The 23,670-nt window shown below is 46.3% G+C and overlaps 1 protein-coding gene across 1 annotated transcript in view; it reads right to left on the bottom strand.

The window, feature by feature from the left end:
• pnp6 (purine nucleoside phosphorylase 6) overlaps positions 1-2,255 on the bottom strand; it is an 82,280-nt gene extending 80,025 nt beyond the window's left edge. Inside the window, exon 1 of the mRNA XM_078542946.1 lies at positions 2,133-2,255. Coding sequence (XP_078399072.1) covers positions 2,133-2,152 — 20 coding nt within the window. The 5' untranslated portion in view covers positions 2,153-2,255. The remainder of the gene's footprint in view (positions 1-2,132) is intronic.
• Positions 2,256-23,670: the final 21,415 nt, after the last annotated feature.

The following is a 23,670-nucleotide window of genomic DNA, read 5'->3' as shown; positions in this document are numbered from 1 at the left end:
CTCCTCATCTTAGTCCTAAATGATCGACCCCTTATCCTGTGCCCCAGAGCTCTGGATTTCCCAGCCAGGCGAAACAACCTTCCAGTATCTACCCTGTCAAGCCCAAAACTCCAGACGGTATTCACATGTGGTCTCACCAAAGCCTTATACAATTGTAGCAAGATTTCCTTATTCTTGTACTTCAATAAAGGCGAACACGCCATTTGCCTTCCTAATTGTTGACTGTACCTGCATGCTGGCTTTCAGTGTTCCTTGAACGAGTACACCCAGGTCGCTCTGAACATCAACATTTAAGTTTCATGCCTTTTAAAAGTTATTCTGCTTTTCTATTCTTACAACCAAAGTGAATAATGTCATACTTCCCCAAATGAGACTTCACCTGCCACCTTGTTTCCCACTCACTTAACCTGTCTATATCTCTTTGCAGCCTCTTTGAGTCCTCCTCACAGCTTACATTCCCACCTGGCTTTATATCATCAGCAAACTTCGGTACATTACTCTCAGCCTCTTCACCTAAGTCATAATATGGATTGTAAATAACTGAGGCCCCAGCACTTATCCTTGCGGCACTCCGCTAGTCACAGCCAGCCAACTTGAAAATGCCCCATTTGTCCCTGCTCTCTGCTTCCTGTCTGTTAACCAATCCTCTATCCATGCGAATATGTTACCCCAAACACCTTGAGTCTTTTTATCTTTCAAATTAACCTTTTGTGTAGCACCTTATCAAATACCTTTTGGAAATCCAGGTATACTACAACTACTGGTCCCCCTTTATCCACCCTAGTTACGTCCTCAAAAAACACAAATAAACTTGTCAAATACAATTTCCCTCTCATAAAACCATGTTGACTCCACCTGGTTCTACAATGACATTCTAAGTGCATTAAGACTTTCTTCATGATAGATTCCAGCATTTCCCCGGTAACTGGTGTCAGGCTAACTGGCTTGTAGTTCCCTGTTTCCTCTCACCCTCTTTTCTTGAATAAGCACATGAGGGAAAAGGAATAGAAGGATATGGTGATCAGGAGAGATCAAGGGTGGCAGGAGGCTTGTGTGGGGCAGAAGCAGCTAGATAGACCAGTTGGCCCAAATGTCCTCTTTCTATGCTGTATAGTCTATGCAAAAAGGCAAAGCAGTGCAAAGGCCAGAAATTCCTGCTTTTGTTTTCTCATTCTGGGTGTACCTGATGTTAAGTCAATCATCTCTAAATGCAGTTGCTGGTGGGGTTGCCAAAGCTCCAGGATTGTCCTGGAGTCTCCAGGAATTGAAGATCAATCTCCAGGACAGTGTGCAACCCTGGAGAAAAATCATCGGGTCATTGAAAAGGATTTTTAAAAAAATTCTTTGAACTTTTCTCTTTACCGGATATAAAAATATGGAAAATCGAGGGGTGGGGGAAGGCTGTTTGACAGTCAAGCATTATCCAATTTGGTAAGGAGTCTTTTCGTTTTCTAATTGGCTAGGAAGGCAGTGCGTCACAAGGATGGATGTGTTGGTTTACTGGAGTATGGGGGCAAGTCATGCGATGAAACCTCCAGGGATACATTTAATCTCAGTTGGCAACCCGAGTTGCTGATGATCTAAACTCTCAAGTTCCCAGTTCACAATAAAAGAGCGATGACCACCAAACCCCGGCCCATCCCCAATATTACACAGCCAGAGACATAAACGGTCAATTAATATGAAAGGGGGAACGACGACATAACTCATGGTTAACAACAGGGACAAGTCAACCTCATCACTGCAAAATGACTGCAAAACGCTTCGCCTCCAGAGACTGAAGTTGTTATTCAGTCGATCACTAACACGCAACGTCTTATTTGTATGGAGATGTGGTTTGTAAATGTGATGTGTGCAAGTGGAAATTGACTGCACGCTTTCTTCCCCATCCTAATCCATTCAATTCCGGATTAACACCAAGGTTAATCGCAATACAAGTAAACGCTTTGTCAACGGAGCGATTTTATCAAATCAGATGCTGCTCCCGGACACACACGTCACCTTCGCTGTCAGAACCAGTTGCCACACTGGGTGGAACGTTGAGACTTTTGTTTCCATGGGGATCACCCACCGAAACTGACACAAATTTTGGTTGCCACCTGAGCCATGGCCAGGGGTGGAGGGTCCCTTACCTGCAGCCTCCCTCCGCCATGCCAGTTCCCAGCCTTGCCCGAAAGATGCACAACTCTGGTTTGAACTCCCTATTGATTATTGACTCTCCCCCTTCTTTCTTTCCAGGAATAGCTCCTCTTGTATTGTTAGAGGGAGGATTAATGAGCCCGGCCTGACGTCAAAGACGGGGGGTGTGTCCCGGGTCACGGGCTGAAATTATTTCATTCATTTTCATGTCAGGTGAGGTCGGAGGCGGGATAAAGTCAGCCTGGCTTCTTCACAAGTCCCAGGGGCAGAGTCAAAAGAGTTTCGTTTCATGTTTCCTTGTTTGCTGGGCTGCAAAAAATCTGTAATCTGTTTTGGTTGAAGGATCCCTTATTTTCAAATAAATTAATAATGACGCCCCCCACACCTAAATTATAGCACTGATAATTCCTTGCGTATTTCCATTTTTGAGTAGAAAGTTCATCCAATACTCAGCCTCCAAAGCATCCAAAATGAAACAAAACTTCCATCACTCTTCAACTGCAGTAAAGGGAATGCTATACTAGACACTGGTTGGGTCACACTTACAGAGTAATGCGAAGCCACTTGGGACCCATATACTGCTGAAAACATAACTCTCCTTGAGAAAGTTCAACACTGGGCAGCTTGTTCCATTACAGTTACTCGCAATATTCTAGTGTCTCACCAGTTCATCACGTTGCTAGCCTGGCACAGTCTGCAGAACTGAAAAAAGCCCTTAGGTTGACATGCCTCTGGAAAATTGAATGAACAATTAAATATTTCAAAGGAGTACATTAAACCCAAAAGTGACTGAGCTCGAAGAGTTCATAGCCAACAGCTGCAACTGTATATGCTCCAACATGCTCCCTTTGCTAACTCCTTTTTCCCAAGAACAGATAAGGACTGGAACAATCTTCCCCAAACCTTAATCTCCATGTTGGCCTTTAAACCAAATAATGGGGGCCAGGGGTCAAATTTAGGAAGATGTGGTAAATCAAAGAGTACTGAACATTGTGCAATCATCAGCGAACATCCCCACTTCTGACCTTATGATGGAAGGAAGGTCATTGATGAAGCAGCTGAAGATGGTTGGGCCGAGGACACTACCCTGAGGAACTCCTGCAGTGATGTCCTGGGGCTGAAATGATTGACCTCCAACAACCACAACCATCTTCCTTTGTGCTCGGTATGACTCCAACCAGTGGAGACTTTTCCCCCGATTCCCATTGACTCAGTTTTGCTGGGGCTCCTTGATGCCACACTTAGTCAAATGCTACCTTGATGTCAACAGCAGTCACTGTCAACTCACCTTTGGAGTTCAGCTCTTTTTATCCATGTTTGAACCAAGACTGTAATGAGGTCAGGAGCTGAGTAACCCTGGCGGAACCCAAACTGATTGTTGAAAATGCTTCAGCTTTATATTTTGCACTGATGTGCTGGGCTCCCCCATCATTGAGGATGGGGATATTTGTGGAGCCTCCTCCTCCAGTGAGTTGTTTTAATTGTCCACAACCATACACGACTGGATGTGGCAGGACTGCAGAGCTTAGATCTGACCCGTCGGTTGTGGGATTCCTTATCTCTGCCTATTGCATGCTGCTTACACTGTCTGACACACAAGTAGTCCTGTGTTGTAGCTTCACCAGGTTGACACCTCCTTTTTAGGTATGCCTGGTACTGCTCCTGACATGCCCTCCTTCATTGAACCAGGGTTGATCCCCTGGCTTGATGGTAATGGAAGAGTGGGGGATATGCCGGGCCACAAGGTTACAGATTGTGTTTGAGTACATTTCTGCTGCTACTGATGGCCCACAGCACCTCACAGATGCCCAGACTTGAGTTGCTAGATCTGTTCGAAATCTATCCCATTTAGCACAATGGTAGTGCCACACAACATAATGGATGGTATTTTTTTTATTCATTCATGATATGTGGTCGTCCTTGGCTAGGCCAGCATTTATTACCCATCCCTAATTGCCCTTGAGAAGGTGGCGGTGAGCTGCCTTCTTGAACAGCTGCAGTTCATGTGGTGTAGGTATAACCACACTGCTTTTAGGGAGGGAGTTCCAGGATGTTGACCCAGTGACAGTGAAGGAACGGGATCTAGTTCCAAGTCAGGATGGTGAAAGGCTTGGAGGGGAACTTCCAGATGGTGGTGTTCTCATATTTTTGCTGCCCTTGACCTTATAGATGCTAGTGGTCATGGGTTTGGAAGGTACTGCTTAAGGAGGCTTGGTGAAGACAGGACTTCATCTCCACAAGGACTGTGCAGTGGTCACTCCTACCGATACTGTCATGGACAGATGCATCTGTGGCAGGCAGACTGGTGAGGATGAGGTCAAGTATGTTTTTCCCTATTGTTGGTTCCCTCACCACCTGCCGCAGACTCAGTCTAGCAGCTATGTCATTTAGGATTCAGCCAGCTTGGTCAGTAGTGGTGCTACTGAGTCACTCCTGGTGATGGACATTGAAGATCCTCCACCCAGAGTACATTCTGTGCCCTTGCCACCCTCAGTGCTTCCATTGTGTTCAACATGGAAGAGCACTGATTCATCAGCTGAGCATGTCCATCAGCAATCTGTCCTGCCAGTGGGACAGGACATACCCAGGGATGGTGACGGTGGTGTCTGGGAGGTATGATTCTATGAAGATGACTATGTCAGGCTGTTGCTTGACTAGTCTGTGAGACAGCTCTCCCAATTTTGGCACTAGCCCCCAGATGTTAGTAAGGAGGGTTTTGCAATGGCAACAGGGTTGTGTTTGCTGTTGTCGTTTCCAGTGCCCAAGACAATGCTGAGTGATCCATCCGGTTTGGTACATCTGAGTGGCTTGCTAGGCCATTTCAGAGGGCTTTGAAGGATACTTCTCATCAGGAACTGGCCTGGATTGTTGCCACTCTTCATCCCCAGTGGGCATCCTCCTTGTAAGCATGATACATACACCTGCTTGCCTGTAATCACATAAATGTTTGATAACCTTGAAAATGAACCTTTAGAGCTTAAGCCTTTCTTGGGATGGAGTAAAAGTCCTACATGGTGTCAAGGGGAGGAAGCAATGTGGGATTGGAGTTATATGTCAGCCAGACCAGGTAAGGATGGCAGTTTTCCTTCCCTAGTGAACCAAATAGGTTTTTAACCACAATCAACAAAGGTTTCATGGTCATCATTAGATTTTTAATTCCAGGTTTTTATTGAAGTCAAATTCTACCATGTGCCTTGGGGGGGATTCAAACCCCAGGTCCCCAGAGCATTACCCTAGGTTTCTGGATTACTAGTCGAGTGACAATACCATTACACCACACCTCCCCTTGATACCATGTAGGACTTTTAATCCAGCCCAAGAAAGGTTTAGACTCTAGAGGTTAATTTTCAAGATTCACATTTATGTGATTACAAGCAAGCAGGTACACGTATGATACTTACAAGGAGGATACCCACTGGGGATGAACAGTGGCACCAATCCAGGCCAGTCTTTGATCAAAAGCATCCTCCAAAGCAGAATTATATTCTACATTGATAATTATACTAAAACACAGCTATTTTTGTTCATAATCAATGATGTACCCCTTTGTGCTGTCTCTTTGTCTGGGAACCAACCTAAACTTCTTGTTCTTCTTGCTTCTCATTACTTTTTGACAGCACTTCAACTAGTCTTTTCCATGGTAGCCCCATCTCCCACTTCACTATTTTAACTTATACACTACTATACCCATATGTGGATAAACTTTCTGTACATCGCTGTTCAGTTAAACCTTGATTTTGTATCACCTTAACAGGTGGTGCTGCACAGCCCCATGTTTTAGGGATGGAGTGGAGGAGCATGTCACCTCTCATAGGAGGCCATTCCAAACTTTGGAATATAAGGCTCGCCCCTGAGCCACTGAGATCAACTCCTGAACCTACATTAAAAGTTGTGTCTTCCATTGCAACATACATTTTTCCTGTGCAAAGGTTGCTCCAGACCAATCACAAGGGCTCAATGGGGCCGATTCATTCACTCCATTCTGTGCACACGTGCTTCAGCGATTGCCAATTCTCTCAGTGCCGGGAGAACTCGATACCTAGTGCTCAGCACAGAGGCCTTCAGCCAGCATCGAGCTGATGCAGAACTGAAGATAAGCAGGAATGGGGAGGGATATCAGATCAAAAGGGTCCAGGTGTGTGTCCCACAGAGTGCTGAGGCACCAGGGCCAGGTTATCAGAGAGTAGATGGCTGCCCATGACCTGCTGTGCACCAGACACTATCCCAGTTTTGCAGGAGGGGAGCAGAGCAAGGAGGTAAAAGGCACAGGGCAAAGGGGAAAAGTGTTTTAGGTTGTTGGAGTGCCAAGGAGATTTTAAAAAGTGCCCTTCTTTTTGTACCAACAATGTGGCGGCCTCCCCTTCTGTATCTAGATGCTGCCCATGCACTCCAACATGTTATATTGTGTGGCTGCTTTATTTAAATAGATTTTGGGTCGCAGTGAGACCAGCACACAACCTGTCCACATCCTCGCAGTTACCCTCGCACTCATTGCACTCCTGCAAAAGGCCTCAGAGCTGAGCAGTAATTGTCCCTGTGACATTAATTAGCAATTATGTTCTGGTAAAAGTAAATCTTCAGAATGTACCAGTTGGGCACAGAATGGATGGATAATTAGGCTTAGGTTGTCAACCCTTGTTCATCATATACCTGTTCCCCTGCCTCCAAATGCTCACAGTCTCACATTGTCACCGACATGGCGATCCTTGTGGCACCTCGTCCTCCCACACCAGTTTGAATAATGAATAGACTCTACATTGCCCTGTTATAGTGTCAGCTGTGGCTGAGTGGGTAACATGCTTACTTCTAAGTTAGCAGGTTGTGGGTTCAAGTCCTGCACTGTGGACTTGAGCCCATAATCCAGGCTGACACTCAAGTGCAGTGCTACCCTGTCAGTCTTTTGAGTAAGATGTTAAGCTGAGGCTCTGCCTGCTCTCTCAAGTGGATGTAAAAGATCCAGTGGCAAAGAAGAGCACGGGAGTTCTCCCATTGTCCTAGTCAATGTCCACCCCTCAATCAACATCACAAAAGTAGATGATCTGGTCATTATCACATTGTTGTTTATGGGAGCTTGCTATCCATGGCTTGTTGCCATGTTTCTTACATTACAACACTTTAAAAGTACTTCATTGGCTGTGAAGCACTTTGGGATGACTGTAGGTTGTGAAAAGCAATATCCGAATGCAAATCTTTCTTTCTTCAAGATGATTCTTGACTGTCAGGCAAATAGGCTTTTATATCCATGCCCAATATGCTTATAATTAGTGAGCAAAAATGTTCAAAGAAATGACTTCTAACACCCTCATTTTCTATTGCCTTGATCATTTTTAGCTGGCAGCAATGTCCTGGAGATTAATCTGGAAATCCTGGAGACACTAAAGTAATCCTGTGATTGGTAACCCTAAACGGGATGGGCTCCAGTTATGGGCCTAAGACCCCTCACCCCCCCCCCCCGCCCCATTTTTCTGTCTGTTCTAAACCTTAGAGTCATAGAGTCATTACATAAAACAACCACTTGGTCCATCAAATCCATGCCAGCTCTCCATTGAGCAATCCAGTCAGTCCCAAATAACAGCAACAAAAGAAAACATTTATACAATGCCCATGATGCAGATAGTGCTACTTTTCAGATTCAATGTAGGCAAGTATAAGGCTTTCCACTTTGGATCCAAGAAACATAAACCAAAGTATTTTCTAAAAGGTGAGAAAAAAGGAAATGTGGAGGAGCAGAGAGATATGGGGGGTTGTGTACACAAATCATTAAAAGCCAGTGGGCAGGTACAAAACGTAATCAAAAAAGTTAAAATGGTATTGGTTATTATCTCGAGGGGGTTATAATACAATGGGGTGATGGGGGTGGAAGTTAGGTTACAGTTGTGTGAAGCTTTGGATAGAATCCATCTGGAGTACTGCATTTGGTTCTGAGCACCGCACCTCAGAGAGAATACATTGACCTTGGAAGGGGTGGAGAATGGGTTCACCAGAATGATACTGGGGCAAAACTTCCAAACTACACACTATATAAATGAAAGTCTTTTTTTTCTTTCTTTCCAAAAGGGTTAAATTATGAGAACAGATTTCATAAACTCAGCTTGTATTCCCTTGAGTGTAAAAGATTGCAGGGTGATCTGACTGGAGTGTTTACAATGATAGACACGGAGAAAATATTCCCTTGTCTGGCAAAGTCCAGAACTAGAGGGCACAGGGCGGAATTTTCCACTCCCCCAGCGGCAGGAATTGTGGCGGGTGGGGGCACAAATTTTGGCATGATGGAAAAAGTCAGTTTGGAAATCAGTTTGGAATTTTGTTCTCCCGACTTTGGCAGGTTAAAGGTGGATTGACTTTCCTGCTGATCTATTCCGGAAAGCACATTTGCATTCATTGTGGTGGAACATGGGAGGGAAGGGGGAAGATGGATGCAGGACTGGGATGGGGGTGTCAAGGAACAGGTGAAGTAGTGAAAGCCTGTCCTGAGGCAAGAGTTATAAGACTGTCCGAGGAGGAATCAGAGACTGTCCTGGGGCTGGGACCACACTCTCAGGTCATATTGAACAGGCTGTGCTGGGCTGAGGCTATCCTGTTAGAGGGCTCTGCATGTCTTGGTCCCTGTATCGGGCCTCCCTGGGCAGTGATGGTCATGGACAGTATGGTGTGCAGTGTGTGGGCAATCACCTAAGGAACTTGGTCCTGGGGGTTAGAGGCATGGTACTGTAAGGCAGATGGCACTGTCATGGTCAGGGGAGGCATCTTCATCCCGTAAGTCGGAAACTGAAAAGTCATGGGAGGGTATTGGGTGGTCTCGTGGTGGGGGGGGGGGGGGGGGGGGGGGGGGGCGGGAGTGGGGGGTGCAGATGGTCCCAGAAAGTCAGGCTGAGAAAGGGAGGGGTCAGGTTGTGAAAGGGCATTGGGACATCATCGTTAAAGGGTTCGGTGGGGAGGACAGGAATACCAACATGAATAATGATGGGTTCAAGGGTAATGGGGGAGGCCGGATAGTGATAGGAGGAAGGGGAATTAGGCAGTGAGGATGAAGGAGGATGAGAGGGACTTGGTGGGTGATGGGGGAGGCTGGAAACTGGTCTCACACATGAATGTTAGCAGCACCATTTTTGACTTTATCTTCCAACGACACAGTTCGAAAATCAAGCTAGAAAAAGAATCAGTCGGGGAGGGGGTCTCAGGCCGTGTAGGAGGAGTTCAGCACTGCAAATCTTGGCTGATTAAAGGGGGACCATATAACTGTCTTGCTCAAACCATGGAGAGCATGACTCAGCTGAGTGCTGGACTAAAGGGTCCAATGCACAATGAATGAGCTTGGCTCCTTGACTAATGATGCACATTCAGGCGACAATCCATTACGTTTAGGTGCTGTGGGGCATATGGTCTTAATTGGCATCTGATCCTTACAGAGGCACATGTCAGAACGGATGCAGGCTCCAAGAATCAAGGGCCATGTCTGCTGCACAGAGCAGCATGGGTCCTACAAGCCTTCATCTTCTCAGTGGATTGGCCATTGCATTCAAGGCACCATGCTTGCAGTCAGGACAGAAGTGCAAGGATTTTGGCATCACTAGTTATTGTAAAGGCCACTGGAGGACAACCAACACAGGGCTGATTGTGGATCCTAGGGCTTGGATGTTTTGATCCTAATGAACGCCCTCATTGTGAATGCGCAGTCACATCTGAGGGGAAAGATCAGTCACGCGTCGTCCTCCAGGGTGATATCATCCTGCAAGGGGTGGCCTTGGTATGCGATGTGCAAACTAAGGGAAAGTCAAGGCTGGAGAATACAAAGCTGCCTTGTATTTGGGGGAAGGCAAATCAACAGGAACTAACATTGATTGCTCAATTGTCCCTCCTCGTCAGTATCTGGGTCCTGCTGGCTCTTGTTCCTCAGGACAATGGCCTCCCCTGAGCTGTGACAAATGGTTATGTGCCCTTCTTCTCCTCATTCACATCAAAACTGTCAAGAAGGCAGCATTGTCTGCAGTCTACATTCCCCACTCCTCCTTGTTTCTGTGAACTTATACAATTGAGCATGCTTAATGCAAGAGCCTGTATCTTGATACTGAGCCCCAAGATACCATTGGACATCAGGGTGCAGTGATCTGCCACACAACAGCATGGATGCAAAGCTGGGCTTATTTTAACATTGTCCTCACAGAGAGTGGTTCAGCAGGTCCATCGTGTGATTATTGATTAACACTCATTACCCCGCATTCATCAGAAGCCTGTCAAGTTTACATCCTGCATTACCTTGGCATTTGGGAATGACATGACCCAGTCAGTTTTGACACTGTCTCTGATAACTTAGTTCCTTCATAGATACTAATGAGCACTCAGGAGGTGTGCTTTAGCATCACTTTCATACTATTACACTCCTCGAAGTTGTCCATCTCACAAAGGTCAATCCTTGCTTTGAATTCTAAGTCACTGATTGCACAATCATGTCATGAATTCCATATCGATTGGCGTTCTGTGACTTCACAGAGCAATTCCATCAAGCAATGAGAGGCAGCCATTCAGGAGCAAAGTATGATCCTCACAGGTAAGTAGGCGGCTTCATCAGGATGAGTACACACCTCTGACATCATGCACTCATTCCCGTCTCACAGACATTCCCAATGTCACCGAGTGGAATCAACTTCCATCATTCAGCATCATGCATGAGGAGAGTGGGAACTAGGAAAGGAATAATGCCCAGTCTTAAAACTGGAGACAAAATAATGCTGCAGGGAGGCATGAAAGTCCATGATACTCAGTGATCAATACTACTTTTACCAAAACCTCACAATCATAAAATAAAGGTCATTGCAAAGTGCACTTGGGTGAAAAGACTCCAACATGGGCCTTGATAAATACTTATAGCATCACACAGAACAGATTTCAGTGTGGCAGGATCAGGATAATTACTAATTTTCCATGAACAATTCTCATGAGGCCACATAATGTCTGCCTCAGGTGCAAGGGTTGCATGTGCACTGAACAGTCATCATTTTCATGTAGGAAAAGCTTTTGTTCATGTCGCAGATGTGGAATTAAAGATGATTCACTGTGATGAGATTAGTGAACTTCATGGAAATGAGGGGCAAGATGGGAGATAATTGGGGGGGTGTCGTTTGGTACCCTTGAATGAATGCAGGACCATGCATCACATCGATTACCCGATCAATACCTGAGGCTTGAAAAGGGATAAAAGCAAAATATATTTACAATAGTGCAGATTATATACAGTGATTGAAACCCTGTGCTACCACAGTGCATTCAAAACTTCTTAATTTTTCTTATCCCACCCCGCCACACTACATCTAGGTGCAGCCCGGACATCCGCAGCAGAGGTGAATGTAGACGACTGACTGCTATGCCCGATTGTCTGAGATGACTTTGGTGCGCGTCCTCTGGTGGCCCAAGGCCTGGAGATCCCTGGCCTGCTAAGGGTCTCCTGATCTGGGGCAGGTGCACCCTCCTCGGCCTGACCTGCTGGGGTTAATGGGGTCACAGGCAGAGGGGGTTTGGAGTGCCAGGACACTCTTGGGGACACGTGGATGAATAACTCTGGGGTGTCCGGCTGGCACTCCTCCTCCATGCCAAAGGCCCCTCCCTGACTCCTTGAGGAGAAGGAACACTCGGATCGAGGTCAAAGTGCCCCGTCCCCCTCTCGCCTAGCCACTGTTGGAACATATCCATGGTTAGAACAACGGAGTGCAGGCTCAACAGCAAATCTGGCAGAAACTATGTGTTCAATTGGACCTGGGTCTCCACCCTTCCCATGGAGACTTCGATACACTCGCATGCCAGATCCATAACATCAGACAGAACACAAAAAGACTCCTCCATCCTTGGTTCCAGTCCGGTGACAGTCTCTGACAACTCTGCCTGATATTTCCCTGCCTGTTTTTGCATCTCCAACATTTCTCTTAGAGACGATTCTGGAAGCTTATCATCAGACTCAGACTCAGCAGGGGCCAGGTCTCCAACAGTCCTCCAGGTGTCAGAGACCTCAACTGTCACTGCCTCCGCCTGCTCTGTCCTTAAGGTGATCACCAGGTGGTGACCCCGATCCTACTCTAGAACTAGGACCCACTGAGGTGCACATATATGAGCTGGTGGAGGATGTAGGTGAACACAGTGATGGTCTTTATCAGATGGGTGTTCAGCATCCTCACCTGAGGTGGTCTGGGAGCAGGGACTGAGGCGATTGCTGGAACCCTTCCTGCCCTGTTTCTTACAGGTGCTGGAATAGAGAAAAGGGATAATTAGTGATTGGCGAGGCATCTCCTTCACTATCGGTCACTCACAGTCACTGTCCGCATGTTGTTGATGTATATTGGATGGATCCCCACAGGCTCGTTGGGGGAGTCTGATCTCGCCTTCCACTCAGGAACAATTGCTATCTGTGCCAGCCAGCTCTGCCGCTTGCTCCTCATGGGAGGAGAGTATCCTCAGCTCTGGTGGTTCCCCCCACCCCACTCCTGTCTTCGATCTCTCCTGCTGATTATGGGTGAGCTTGTCCTGATAAAGACAGATGGATTGACTGTGAGCACTATGGATGAAAGAGCAGTTCAGAACCATGCATGTCTGCTATGCATGCTGGTCCTTCCCCAGAAAGGGTTGAAGACACCGTTTATGCAGGATATAACATGAGACGGGTGTCTTAAACTGGCTGCAGTGCTGATGTCCCATTTTCTGGTCATGTCTGACATCCTGTGGACTCTAACCCTTAGATTGCCTGAAGTCCGTATGGGAGTGTTATTTTGGAGTGAGTAGGAGGTTCACTTACCCTGGTGGAATGCATCAGATCATTCATTCTTTTCCTGCGCTGCAGGGCGGTCCATTTTTGTTGCCCATGGGTGCTAACCCCCCTAGCGACCTCCTCCCAGCCTGGCATGGTCAGGTGGGTGGACATTCTGCTCCCATTCCTCGGAAAGAGGACCTCCTGTCTTCCCTGTATGGCCAGGAGGATAATTCCCAGGGAGGCCTCACTGATTCGTGGTGTCGAGCATTTGTTTCTTTTTGGAGCCATTGCTTCGCTCGCCACAACAATTCCTGGCCTGCAGTGAGTGAATATGTGGGTTGGTACCATTTAAATATGGCGCCAGGGCCTATGACCCCATGAGGTAACAGTGGGGTAGGTGAATCCCTGCCAGTTCCGCCACAAGATTGGATGAGCTCCTCACTGATGCATAACTGATGAGGTGAAAAACATAAGATCTGGTGTGAAAACCCGGCCCATCGCTCAGCAGGAATCACCTGACTTTCCCTCCTACCACCGCGCTTAGTCTCCAGAATGGAAAATTCCACCCTCAATCTTCAAATTAGAGTTTAGTCATTTAAGAATGAATTCAGAAAACACTTCTCTACTCAAATGGAAATTTGGAATTCTTACACCAAAAGCTGTGAATGCTGGAACGATTGTTGGGTAGGTTGTCAAGGGATATGGGGCGAAACAGGGTTGAGGTGCAGGTCAGCCATGATCTAATTGAATGGTAGAATTGGCATGAGGCGCTGAATGGCCTTTTCTTGTTCCTAATGTTTCTAAAGTTGTCATCAGCAGGAATGATTCACGCCTGAGTCAGGAAAGCTACAGCCCAATATTTGGCCCTCGGTAACCCGCAATAGCACAGCAAGACTGTGTACAATTGCTGGATCAGAATCCTTTAATCATAGTGTGTTGCAGTGGGCAAAACATTCCACCTGCCAATTTCTTCATGCATTTTATTGACACTTTCGTGTTTTAATGCATCAGAAGTGGAGGTTTTGTGAGGGGCAGGGGGGCCCTGAATCTGCCTCTGGTCATCAGACGGAAATGAACATTGAGCTAAAGAGGAGATAGTAGGACATCTGATGAAAGGCCTGGTCAAAGAGGTAGGTTTTAAGGAGGGTATTAATGAGGAGAGAGGTGGAGAGGTAAAGGAAGGGAATTCCAGAGCTCAGGACCAAGGCTGTTGAAGGGTGTGATGCATAAAGACCAGAATCAGATAGTTGGAGATTTCAGGATGGGGAGGGTTGCAGTGCTGTAGGAGGTTACAGAGACTGGGAGAGACATGGCCATGGAGGGATTTAAACACCAGGATGGGAATTTCAACTTTGAGGCACTGGGCGACCCGAAGGTGTGAATGGGACTTGGCGCAAATTTGGATATTGGGTAACAGAGTTTTGGATGAGTTGAAGTTTATGAAGAGTAGAAAATGGGAGAACGGATCATGGTCTGGGCATGGATTTAGGGAGAATGAGTTTGAATCTGGAAGGTTATAAGTTGACAGATAGGTGATCGGATACTCTGCGGAATGGCTTTGTTTGCATGGAAATAGCACCTGTGGAATGCAGCTCACCCAGATCTAACCGAGGCCATGTAACCTTAGACAGACTACAGCCTCAATTATCTTGAAGGTCGGCCAAAAAATTTTGCTCATGGTTACAAATCTCTCCCACAAGCTCTGATAATTTTGAAACAAAAACAGTGAGAGCAGGGCCAGTGATCGAGAGCAGCTGGAATAAAAGGAAAGGGAGTGGGGAGACAGAAAGAGAGAGAAGGAGCAAAAACAACCAAGGAGTGATATCACAGGCAACAGAGCACTGCAGGGAGGAACCTGAGATTTAAACAGAGCAGTGACAGCAGGAATTTGAGAAAGTGGAATCACAGTAATTTACATATAAATATTAAATATGACTCACCTATAACTTAAACTAAATCAAGTAATTGGGATTTAAGTTTTTTTCTGATAAGTTTAGTAAATTCAAAACAAAAACAGAATTACCTGGAAAAACTCAGCAGGTCTGGCAGCATCGGTGGAGAAGAAATCAGTTAACGTTTCGAGTCCTCATGACCCTTCGGCAGAACTGAGTATAGTTAGGAGAAATGTGAAATATAAGCTGGTCTAAGGTGGGGGGGTGGGGGGAGAGAGAAGTTGAGGGTGGGGTGATTGTGGGGATAAGCAAGCAGTGATAGGAGCAGATAATCAAAAGATGTCACAGACAAAAGGATCAAAGAGGTGTTGAAGGTGGTGATATTATCTAAGAAAAGTGCTAATTAAGAATGAAAGGCAGGATACTCAAGGTACAGCTCTAGTGGGGGTTGAGTGGAAAGACTAACAAAGTTTTAGTTTTAGATTTAAAAATAATGGAAATAGGTGGGAAAAGAAGAATCTATATAAATTATTGAAAAAAAAGGGAGGGGGGAGAAACGGGGTGGGGATGGGGGGACGGGGAGTTTAAGATCTAAAGTTGTTGAATTCAATATTCAGCCTGGAAGGCTGTAAAGTGCCTAGTCGGAAGATGAGGTGCTGTTCCTCCAGTTTGCGTTGGGCTTCACTGGAACAATGTAGCAAGCCAAGGGCAGACATGTGGGCAAGAGAACAGGGTGGAGTGTTAAAATGGCAAGCGACAGAAAGGTTTGGGTCTTTCTTGCGGACAGACCGCAGGTGTTCTGCAAAGCGGTCGCCCAGTTTGCGTTTGGTCTCTCCAATGTAGAGGAGACCGCATTGGGAGCAACGAATGCAGTAGACTAAGTTAGGGGAAATGCAAGTGAAATGCTGCTTCACTTGAAAGGAGTGTTTGGGCCCTGGGACGGTGAGGAGAGAGGAAGTGAAGGGGCAGGTGTTGCATCTTCTGCGTGGGCATGGGGAGGTGCCATAGATGGGGGCTGAGGAGTAGGGGGTGATGGAGGAGTTGAACAGGGTGTCACGGAGGGAATGATCCCTACGGAATGCCGCCGGGGGGGTGAAGGGAAGATGTGTTTGGTGGTGGCATCATGCTGGAGTTGGCGGAAATGGCGGAGGATGATCCTTTGAATGCGGAGGCTGGTGGGGTGATAAGTGAGGACAAGGGGGACCCTATCATGTTTCTGGGAAGGAGGAGAAGGCGTGAGGGCGGATGCGCGGGATATGGGCCGGACACGGTTGAGGGCCCTGTCAACGACCGTGGGTGGAAAACCTCGGTTAAGGAAGAAGGAGGACATGTCAGAGGAGCTGTTTTTGAAGGTAGCGTCATCAGAACAGATGCGACGAAGGCGAAGGAACTGAGAGAATGGGATGGAATCCTTACAGGAAGCGGGGTGTGAGGAGCTGTAGTCGAGGTAGCTGTGGGAGTCGGTAGGCTTGTAATGGATATTGGTGGACAGTCTATCATCAGAAATTGAGACAGAGAGGTCAAGGAAGGGAAGAGAAGTGTCAGAGATGGACCATGTGAAAATGATGGAGGGGTGGAGATTGGAAGCAAAGTTAATAAATTTTTCCAGGTCCCGACGAGAGCATGAAGCAGCACCGAAGTAATCATTGATGTACCGGAGAAAGAGTTGTGGGAGGGGGCCGGAGTAGGACTGGAACAAGGAATGTTCCACATACCCCATAAAGAGACAGGCATAGCTGGGGCCCATGCGGGTACCCATAGCCACACCTTTTATTTGGAGGAAGTGAGAGGAGTTAAAGGAGAAATTGTTCAGTGTGAGAACAAGTTCAGCCAGACGGAGGAGAGTAGTGGTGGATGGGGATTGTTCGGGCCTCTGTTCAAGGAAGAAGCTAAGGGCCCTCAGACCATCCTGGTGGGGGATGGAGGTGTAGAGGGATTGGACATCCATGGTGAAGAGGAAGCGGTTGGGGCCAGGGAACTGGAAATTGTTGATGTGACGTAAGGTGTCAGAGGAATCACGGATGTAGGTGGGAAGGGGCTGGCCAAGGGGAGAGAGAAGAGAGTCAAGATAACGAGAAATGAGTTCCGTGGGGCAGGAACAGGCTGACACGATCGGTCTGCCAGGACAGTTCTGTTTGTGGATTTTGGGTAGGAGGTAGAAGCGGGCCGTCCGAGGTTGGGCGACTATCAAGTTGGAAGCTGTGGGAGGAAGATCTCCAGAGGAGATGAGGTCAGTGACAGTCCTGGAAACAATGTCTTGATGTTCTGTGGTGGGGTCATGGTCCAGGGAGAGGTAGGAGGAAGTGTCTGCGAGTTGACGCTCAGCCTCCGCGAGGTAGAGGTCAATGCGCCAGACAACAACAGTACCACACTTGTCAGCGGGTTTGATGACAATGTTGGGGTTGGACCTGAGAGAACGGAGTGCAGTAAGTTCAGTAAGCATTGACCTCTACCTCGCGGAGACTGAGCGTCAACTCGCAGATACTTCCTCCTACCTCTCCGTGGACCATGACCATATAGATTCTTCTTTTCCCACCTATTTCCATTATTTTTAAATCTAAAACTAAAACTTTGTTAGTCTTTCCACCCCACCCCCACTAGAGCTGTACCTTGAGTATCCTGCCTTTCATTCTTAATTAGCACTTTTCTTAGATAATATCACCACCTTCAACACCTCTTTGATCCTTTTGTCTGTGACATCTTTTGATTATCTGCTCCTATCACTGCTTGCTTATCCCCACAATCACCCCACCCTCAACTTCTCTCTCCCCCCACCCCCCCACTTTAGACCAGCTTATATTTCACCTTTCTCCTAACTATACTCAGTTCTGCCGAAGGGTCATGAGGACTCGAAACGTTAACTGATTTCTTCTCCACCGATGCTGCCAGACCTGCTGAGTTTTTCCAGGTAATTCTGTTTTTGTTTTGGATTTCCAGCATCCGCAGTAGCTTTTAGCTTTTTGTTTTTATCTCTAAGTTTAGTAAATTGTCTACTTAATAGAGCATGATAGGGCTCCTCAGCTCCATGGAATGCACATCCTGCACCATGTAGGAACTCCAGAACGCTTCTCCTGGACAACCACATGTGCAGGAAGTACCATCAGCTGGAGGAGCTTGAGATCCAGGTTTCAGAGCTTGAGTGGCAGCTGGTGTCACTACGGTGCTTTCATGAGGCCAAAAGCTACATGGATAGCATGTTTTAGAATGTGGTCATCCCACAGCTTGAGGGTATGCAGGTAAAGAAGGAATGGGTGGTTGGTAGTGTAGAAATCCCCTGATTTACTCTTTAACCAGTATTCTGTTCTGAATACAGGGGGCAGGAGGGAGGTTAGAAAAGCAAGGGTGATAGAGGAGTTTATAGTTAGTGTACCACATCAAAAGTTGTTGCAGAAAATAAAAGCTCATGATGTAGTGGGTAACATATTGGCATGAATAGAAGATTGGTTAGCTAACAGGAAGCAGAGAGTTGGCATAAATGGGTCTTTTTCTGGTTGTCAGGATGTAATGAGTGGTGTGCCACAGGAATCAGTGCTGGGGCCTCAACTGTTACAATTTATATAAATGACTTGGATGAAGGGACCAAAGGAATGGTTGCTAAATTTGCTGATGATGCAGAGATAGGTAGGAAAGTAAATTGTGAAGAGGATGTAAAGAGGCTACAAAGCGACATAGATAGGTTAAGCGAGTGGACAAAGTCCTGGCAAATGGCTTATAATGTGGGCAAATGTGAAATAGTTCACTTTGGCAGGAAGAATTAAAAAAAAGCTTATTATCTAGGTAGTGAGAGATTTCAGAGCTCTGAGATTCAGAGTGATCTTGGTGTCCTAGTGCATGAATCACAAAAGGTTAGTATGCGGGTACAGCAGGTAATTAGGAAAGAGGAGGAATAGAATGTTATCATTTATTGTGAGGGGAATTGATGACAGAAGTAGGGAGGTTATGTTTCAGTTGTACAGGGCACTGGTGAGACTACATCTGGTGTACTGTGTACAGTGCTGGTCTCCTTATTTAAAGAAAGATGTAAATGCATTAGAAGCAGTTCAGAGAAGGTTTATTAGACTAATACCAGGAATGGGCGGGTTGTCTTATGAGGAAAGGCTAGACAGGTTAGGCTTGTATCCACTGGAACTTAGAAGAGTAAGAGGCGACTTAATTGAAACCTTTAAGATCCTGAGGGGTCTTGACAGGGTGGATGTGGAGAGGATGTTTCCTCTTGTGGGAGAATCTAGAACTAGGGGTCACTGTTTAAAAATAAGGGATCGCTCTATTAAGACAGAGATGAGGAGAATTTTTTCTCTCAGAGGGTTGTGAGTCTTTGGAATTCTCCTGCTCAAAAGGTGGGAGCAGAATCTTTGAATATTTTTAAGGTAGAGCTAGATAAATACTTGATTAACAAGGGTGTGAAAGGTTACCGGCGGTAGGCAGGAATGTGGGGTTGAGGTTACATTCAGTTCAGCCATGATCTTATTGAATGGCAGGGCAGGCTCAAGGAGCCATGTGGCCTACTCCTGTTCCTAATTCGTATGTTCCTTTGTTAGGGAAGCAGACAAGCATTTCTGCAGTTGCAAACGTGATTCCAGGATGGTACATTGCCTCGCTAGTGTCGAGGTCAAGAATGTCATTCAGTAGCAGCAGAACATTCTGAGGGGGAAGGGTGAACAGTTAGCAGTCGTGGTCCACATTGGTACCAATGACATTGCTAAAGTGAGGGATGAAGTCCTACGGGCTGATTTTAGGGAGCTAGGCAAAAATTTTATAAAGCAGGGCTTCAAAGGCAGCAATCTCCAGATTACTCCCAGTGCCACATGCTAGTGAGCACAAAAAGGGGTGGGCAAGGCAGGTGAATGCGTAGCTGGAGAGATGGTGCAAGAAGGAGGTCTTTAGGTTCCTGGGGCATAGGAACAGGTTCTGGGGTAGAAGGGGCCTGTACAAGTCGAATGGGTTGCACCTAAACAAGGCTGGGACTAATATTGTTGCAGGGAGGTTTGCTACTGCTATTGAGGAGGGTTTAAACTAACTTGGCACAGGGCTGGGAATTTGAGTGTAGGGTCAGAAGAAAGAGAAGCAAACTCAAAATGGGAGGCAAGAAATCTGTAAGCAAATCGGTAAGGTTGAGGAACCAAAGGCTAGAAAATAGACAACAGAGGAGTTGTTCAGTAATTACCGTACATACTTCTTGAATAAGATAGATGAACTGAGGGCACAGATAGACACTTGGCAGCATGATATCATAGCTATTACTGAAATATGGCTTAAAGAAGAGTAGGAACAACAGTTCAACATTCCTGATTACTGAGTTTTCAGACTGGATACAGTAGGGAATAAAAAAGGAGAGGGGTTGCAACATTGGGTAAGGAAACAATCACAGCTGTGAAGAAAGATGAAATGTTAGAAGGATCAATAATGAGGCCAAATGGGTTGAATTGAGCAACTAAAAAGGGGTGGTCACAATCCTGAGAGTGTACTATAGAGCCCTGAACAGTCAGAAGGAGATGGAAGAACAAATATGTAGACAAATTGCTGAGAAGTACAGAAACAACAGGGCAGTAATAGTAGGGATTTCAACTCATGAATATTAACTGGGGTTAAAGCAGTGCAAAAGGTATAGAGGGTGCAGAATTCTTATAATGCATTCAGGAGAACTTTTTTTCCAGTACATAGCAAACCTAACAAGAGAAGGAGCAGTTCTGGACCTAGGTTTAAGGAATGAAGAGACGGGCTGGCGGAAGGGGTATCATTGGGAGAGCACTTTGGTAGTAGTGATCATAATTCATTTAGATTTAATGTGGTTATGGGAAAGGACAAAGGTAGACCTAGAGTAAAAGTTGTAAATTGGGGAAAAGCCCTCCAATACCCTCCTACAAGGACCTCATTGTAATAGTCTGCTGCACTCTCCATAATATGGCCCTTGAGGTCCTGGAAGGAGACAGCTCATCCAGAGAGGAACAGGAGCAGGAGGTGAGAGAAGAGGAGGAATTGGAGATGGACAGAGACAATACTGAGCATAAGAGGTGGCCTCCTTCCGCCAACCTCCAGGATGAGGATCTCCCTCTTCTACCTCATGGCCTCCAGCATTTGATCCAGGTCGGCATCAATGAAGAGTGGGTCTACTCTACCCGGTTGCCAGGCCTGTGGCTGCCCTGGGACATCTCATTTCTCTCTGATGCTGAAGAAGGCTATGGCACAATCAACAGATTTCTCCCTCGACAACCAGCAGCCTCAGTGGTGGCTGTCATGAAGTGTCTAAATGAGTAACACGCTTCATCTGAGCCACCTCCGTTCCCATTCTCACTGGTTCTAATTGGACAGGGAACCAATCTCCGTATTAATTAAGGCCCATCGTCTGTGAAAATCTTCACTTTAATCAGTTTTGCACCACAGGCAGGGTTCTGAGCCGGCTCCTGTTTCCCGTCTCCGTGGTGAAAATTCAGCCCTTGTGTCTGAATTCAAAAATAGGGTGAGAAAGCATATACTGTAGTTAAGAAGGAGAAATGTCAAGTATTGAATGGTTTAAATATAGTGAGAGTCCAAAACAATAAGCGGTTTAACGTTTTAGAAAGTGGATAAACCACCAGGCCCAGACGAAATGTATTCCAGGCAGCTGAGAGAGGCAAGGGAAGAAATAGTGGAGTCCCTTCCTATCATATTTCAGTCCTCTCTGACTATAGGTGCTGGAGGATTGCTAACATTGTACTGTTGTTTACAAAGGGAAGAAGTGATAGACCGAGTAATGACAGGCCAGTCAGCCTAACTGTAGTGGCAGGCAAAGCATTGGAAAAAATTTTGTGGGACAGTATAAACCATCATTCAGAAAGGCACAGATTAATCAAGGACGGTCAGCATGGATATGTTAAGGGCAGGCTGTGTCTGACTTGACTGATTTTTTTAAAGACTTAACAAGGAGGGTCAATGAGGGTAACATGCTTGACGTAGTTTACATGGATTTTAGCAAAGCTTTTGACAAGCTCCCACATGGCAGACTGGTCAGAAGATTAAGAGCCCGCAGGATCCAAGGGTAAGTGGCAAAGACTCAGCGACATGAAACATTACTCAGCGGAATTGGAAGAGGAATGGGGGATGGATGACAGGAGGACATGGAGAAGGGTGGTCAGCCAGCATTGTGGTGACCCCAGGTAAAATGGGTGAAGCTGAAAAAAGAAGAAAAAGAAGAAGATAGGATGTAAGAGCAGGAAGGTTATGCTCAAACTGTATAAACCTCTAGTTAGATAGAGTACTTCTTACAGTTCTGGTTACTGCAGTAGAGAAAGAATGTGATCACACTAGGGAGGGCAAGGGAAATTTACAAGGATGTTGCCAGGATTGGAAAACTTTAGACATGAGAGAAGATTGGTTAGACTGGGGTTGTTCTCTTTGGAACAGATGAAGCTGAGGGGAGGTTTAATTATAAGGGGTCTGGAATGGATAGGAAGGACCTTTTTCCCTTATCAGAGAGGTTAATACCCAGTAGACACGGACTTAATGTAATTGGTAAAAGGATTAAAGGGAGTTAAGAATTCTTTTCACCTTTTCACTTTTCAGGGTGTTGGGGGTCTGGAATTCACTGCCTGAGAGGCTCGTAGAGATAAAAACTCTCCTCACATTTTAAAAATATTTGGATATGCACTTGAACTGTTGCTAAGGGCTACAGACCAAGAGCTGGAAAGTGAGTTTAGGCAGGATAGCTCTCTTCCAGCTAGCACAGACACAATGCACTGAATGGCTTCCTCCTAATTTTCTATGTTTACATGTAAAACTTTCTTACATATCCAAGCTATAATCAGCTAGATGTCCTTATTTCCTCCCCTATTTCCTTCCCTTCTAGAATCATTGAAGATACAGCACAGAAGGAGGTCATTCAGCACATTGTGCCTCTGCTGGCTCTTTGAAAGAGCTATCCAATTGGTCCCATGCTACTGTTCCCCATTGCCCTGCAGATTTGTCCCTTTCAAGTATTTATCCAACTTCTTTGAGAAAGGTATTTTTGAAGCTGCTTTTATCACCCATTCAAACGGCACAGCTCAGGTCATAACAACTCACTGTATAAAAAAATTTCTCCTTATCTCACCTCTGGCCCTTTTGTTAATTACCTTAACCCAGTGTCTTCCGGTTACCTTCACAATTGTCTACCCCTCCCCCACACTTTCTCCTGAAGAACTCCGCCACTCTTTCTCCTCCGCAGCTGTGCGCACCTCCTAAACAATGAAGAAATGTGTGGAGAATGAGGCTACCTCTTGGCTCCCAGTGTTAATCTCATTGGACAGAGGTGGTCCAGAGCCTCGTTTGTACTGAGGCAGCAGATTCATCCCCATTGGCTAAAGCTATGTGCTCCACATGATCCTGGGCACTGTCTGATGTCACTTGAACAGAGTGGATGAGAGGTATAGAGCTGGCTTCACCCCACCCCACATCACCACCAAACAACAGCTTGTATTTATTTAGGGCGGAATTGTCCATGCCCGGTGGTGTCGGGTGTGTTTGGTGGCGTGAGCAGACAATATGGCGGGAAGGCCAAAAATCGGTTTCACGACATCGGGAAACCAGTTTGCCATCGTCCGCTCAGCCCATCGATGGTGGCCGCGTTTCACATCATCGGATGTCAGGAACCTCATTGTAATACATCAACATATCATTATACGGCCAGCCCAGCGGACTCATCCCCAACTCGCTGCAGCGTCCATCCATGTCGGCGAGAAAACATGCTGGTGCAGAACACATCTTGACAACTGTGATGTGCAGAAGTCAGGACTTACCATCAGGGCCTTGCTCACATCGTGGACATCCGAAGAGCAGAAGATGCTGGAGCCCGACAGCAACGGGATCCTGGAGGAACGTCCATGGCATGCTGGGTGGATTCTCATAGACCTGGCTCCGCCACGAAGCAGCTCACAGAAGCTGGGTAGTCAC

Source organism: Cetorhinus maximus, chromosome 6 (genome assembly GCF_964194155.1).
Source record: "Cetorhinus maximus chromosome 6, sCetMax3.hap1.1, whole genome shotgun sequence".
NCBI classification, from domain to species: Eukaryota; Metazoa; Chordata; class Chondrichthyes; order Lamniformes; family Cetorhinidae; genus Cetorhinus; species Cetorhinus maximus.
This window is presented reverse-complemented; position numbering and strand designations above follow the sequence as displayed.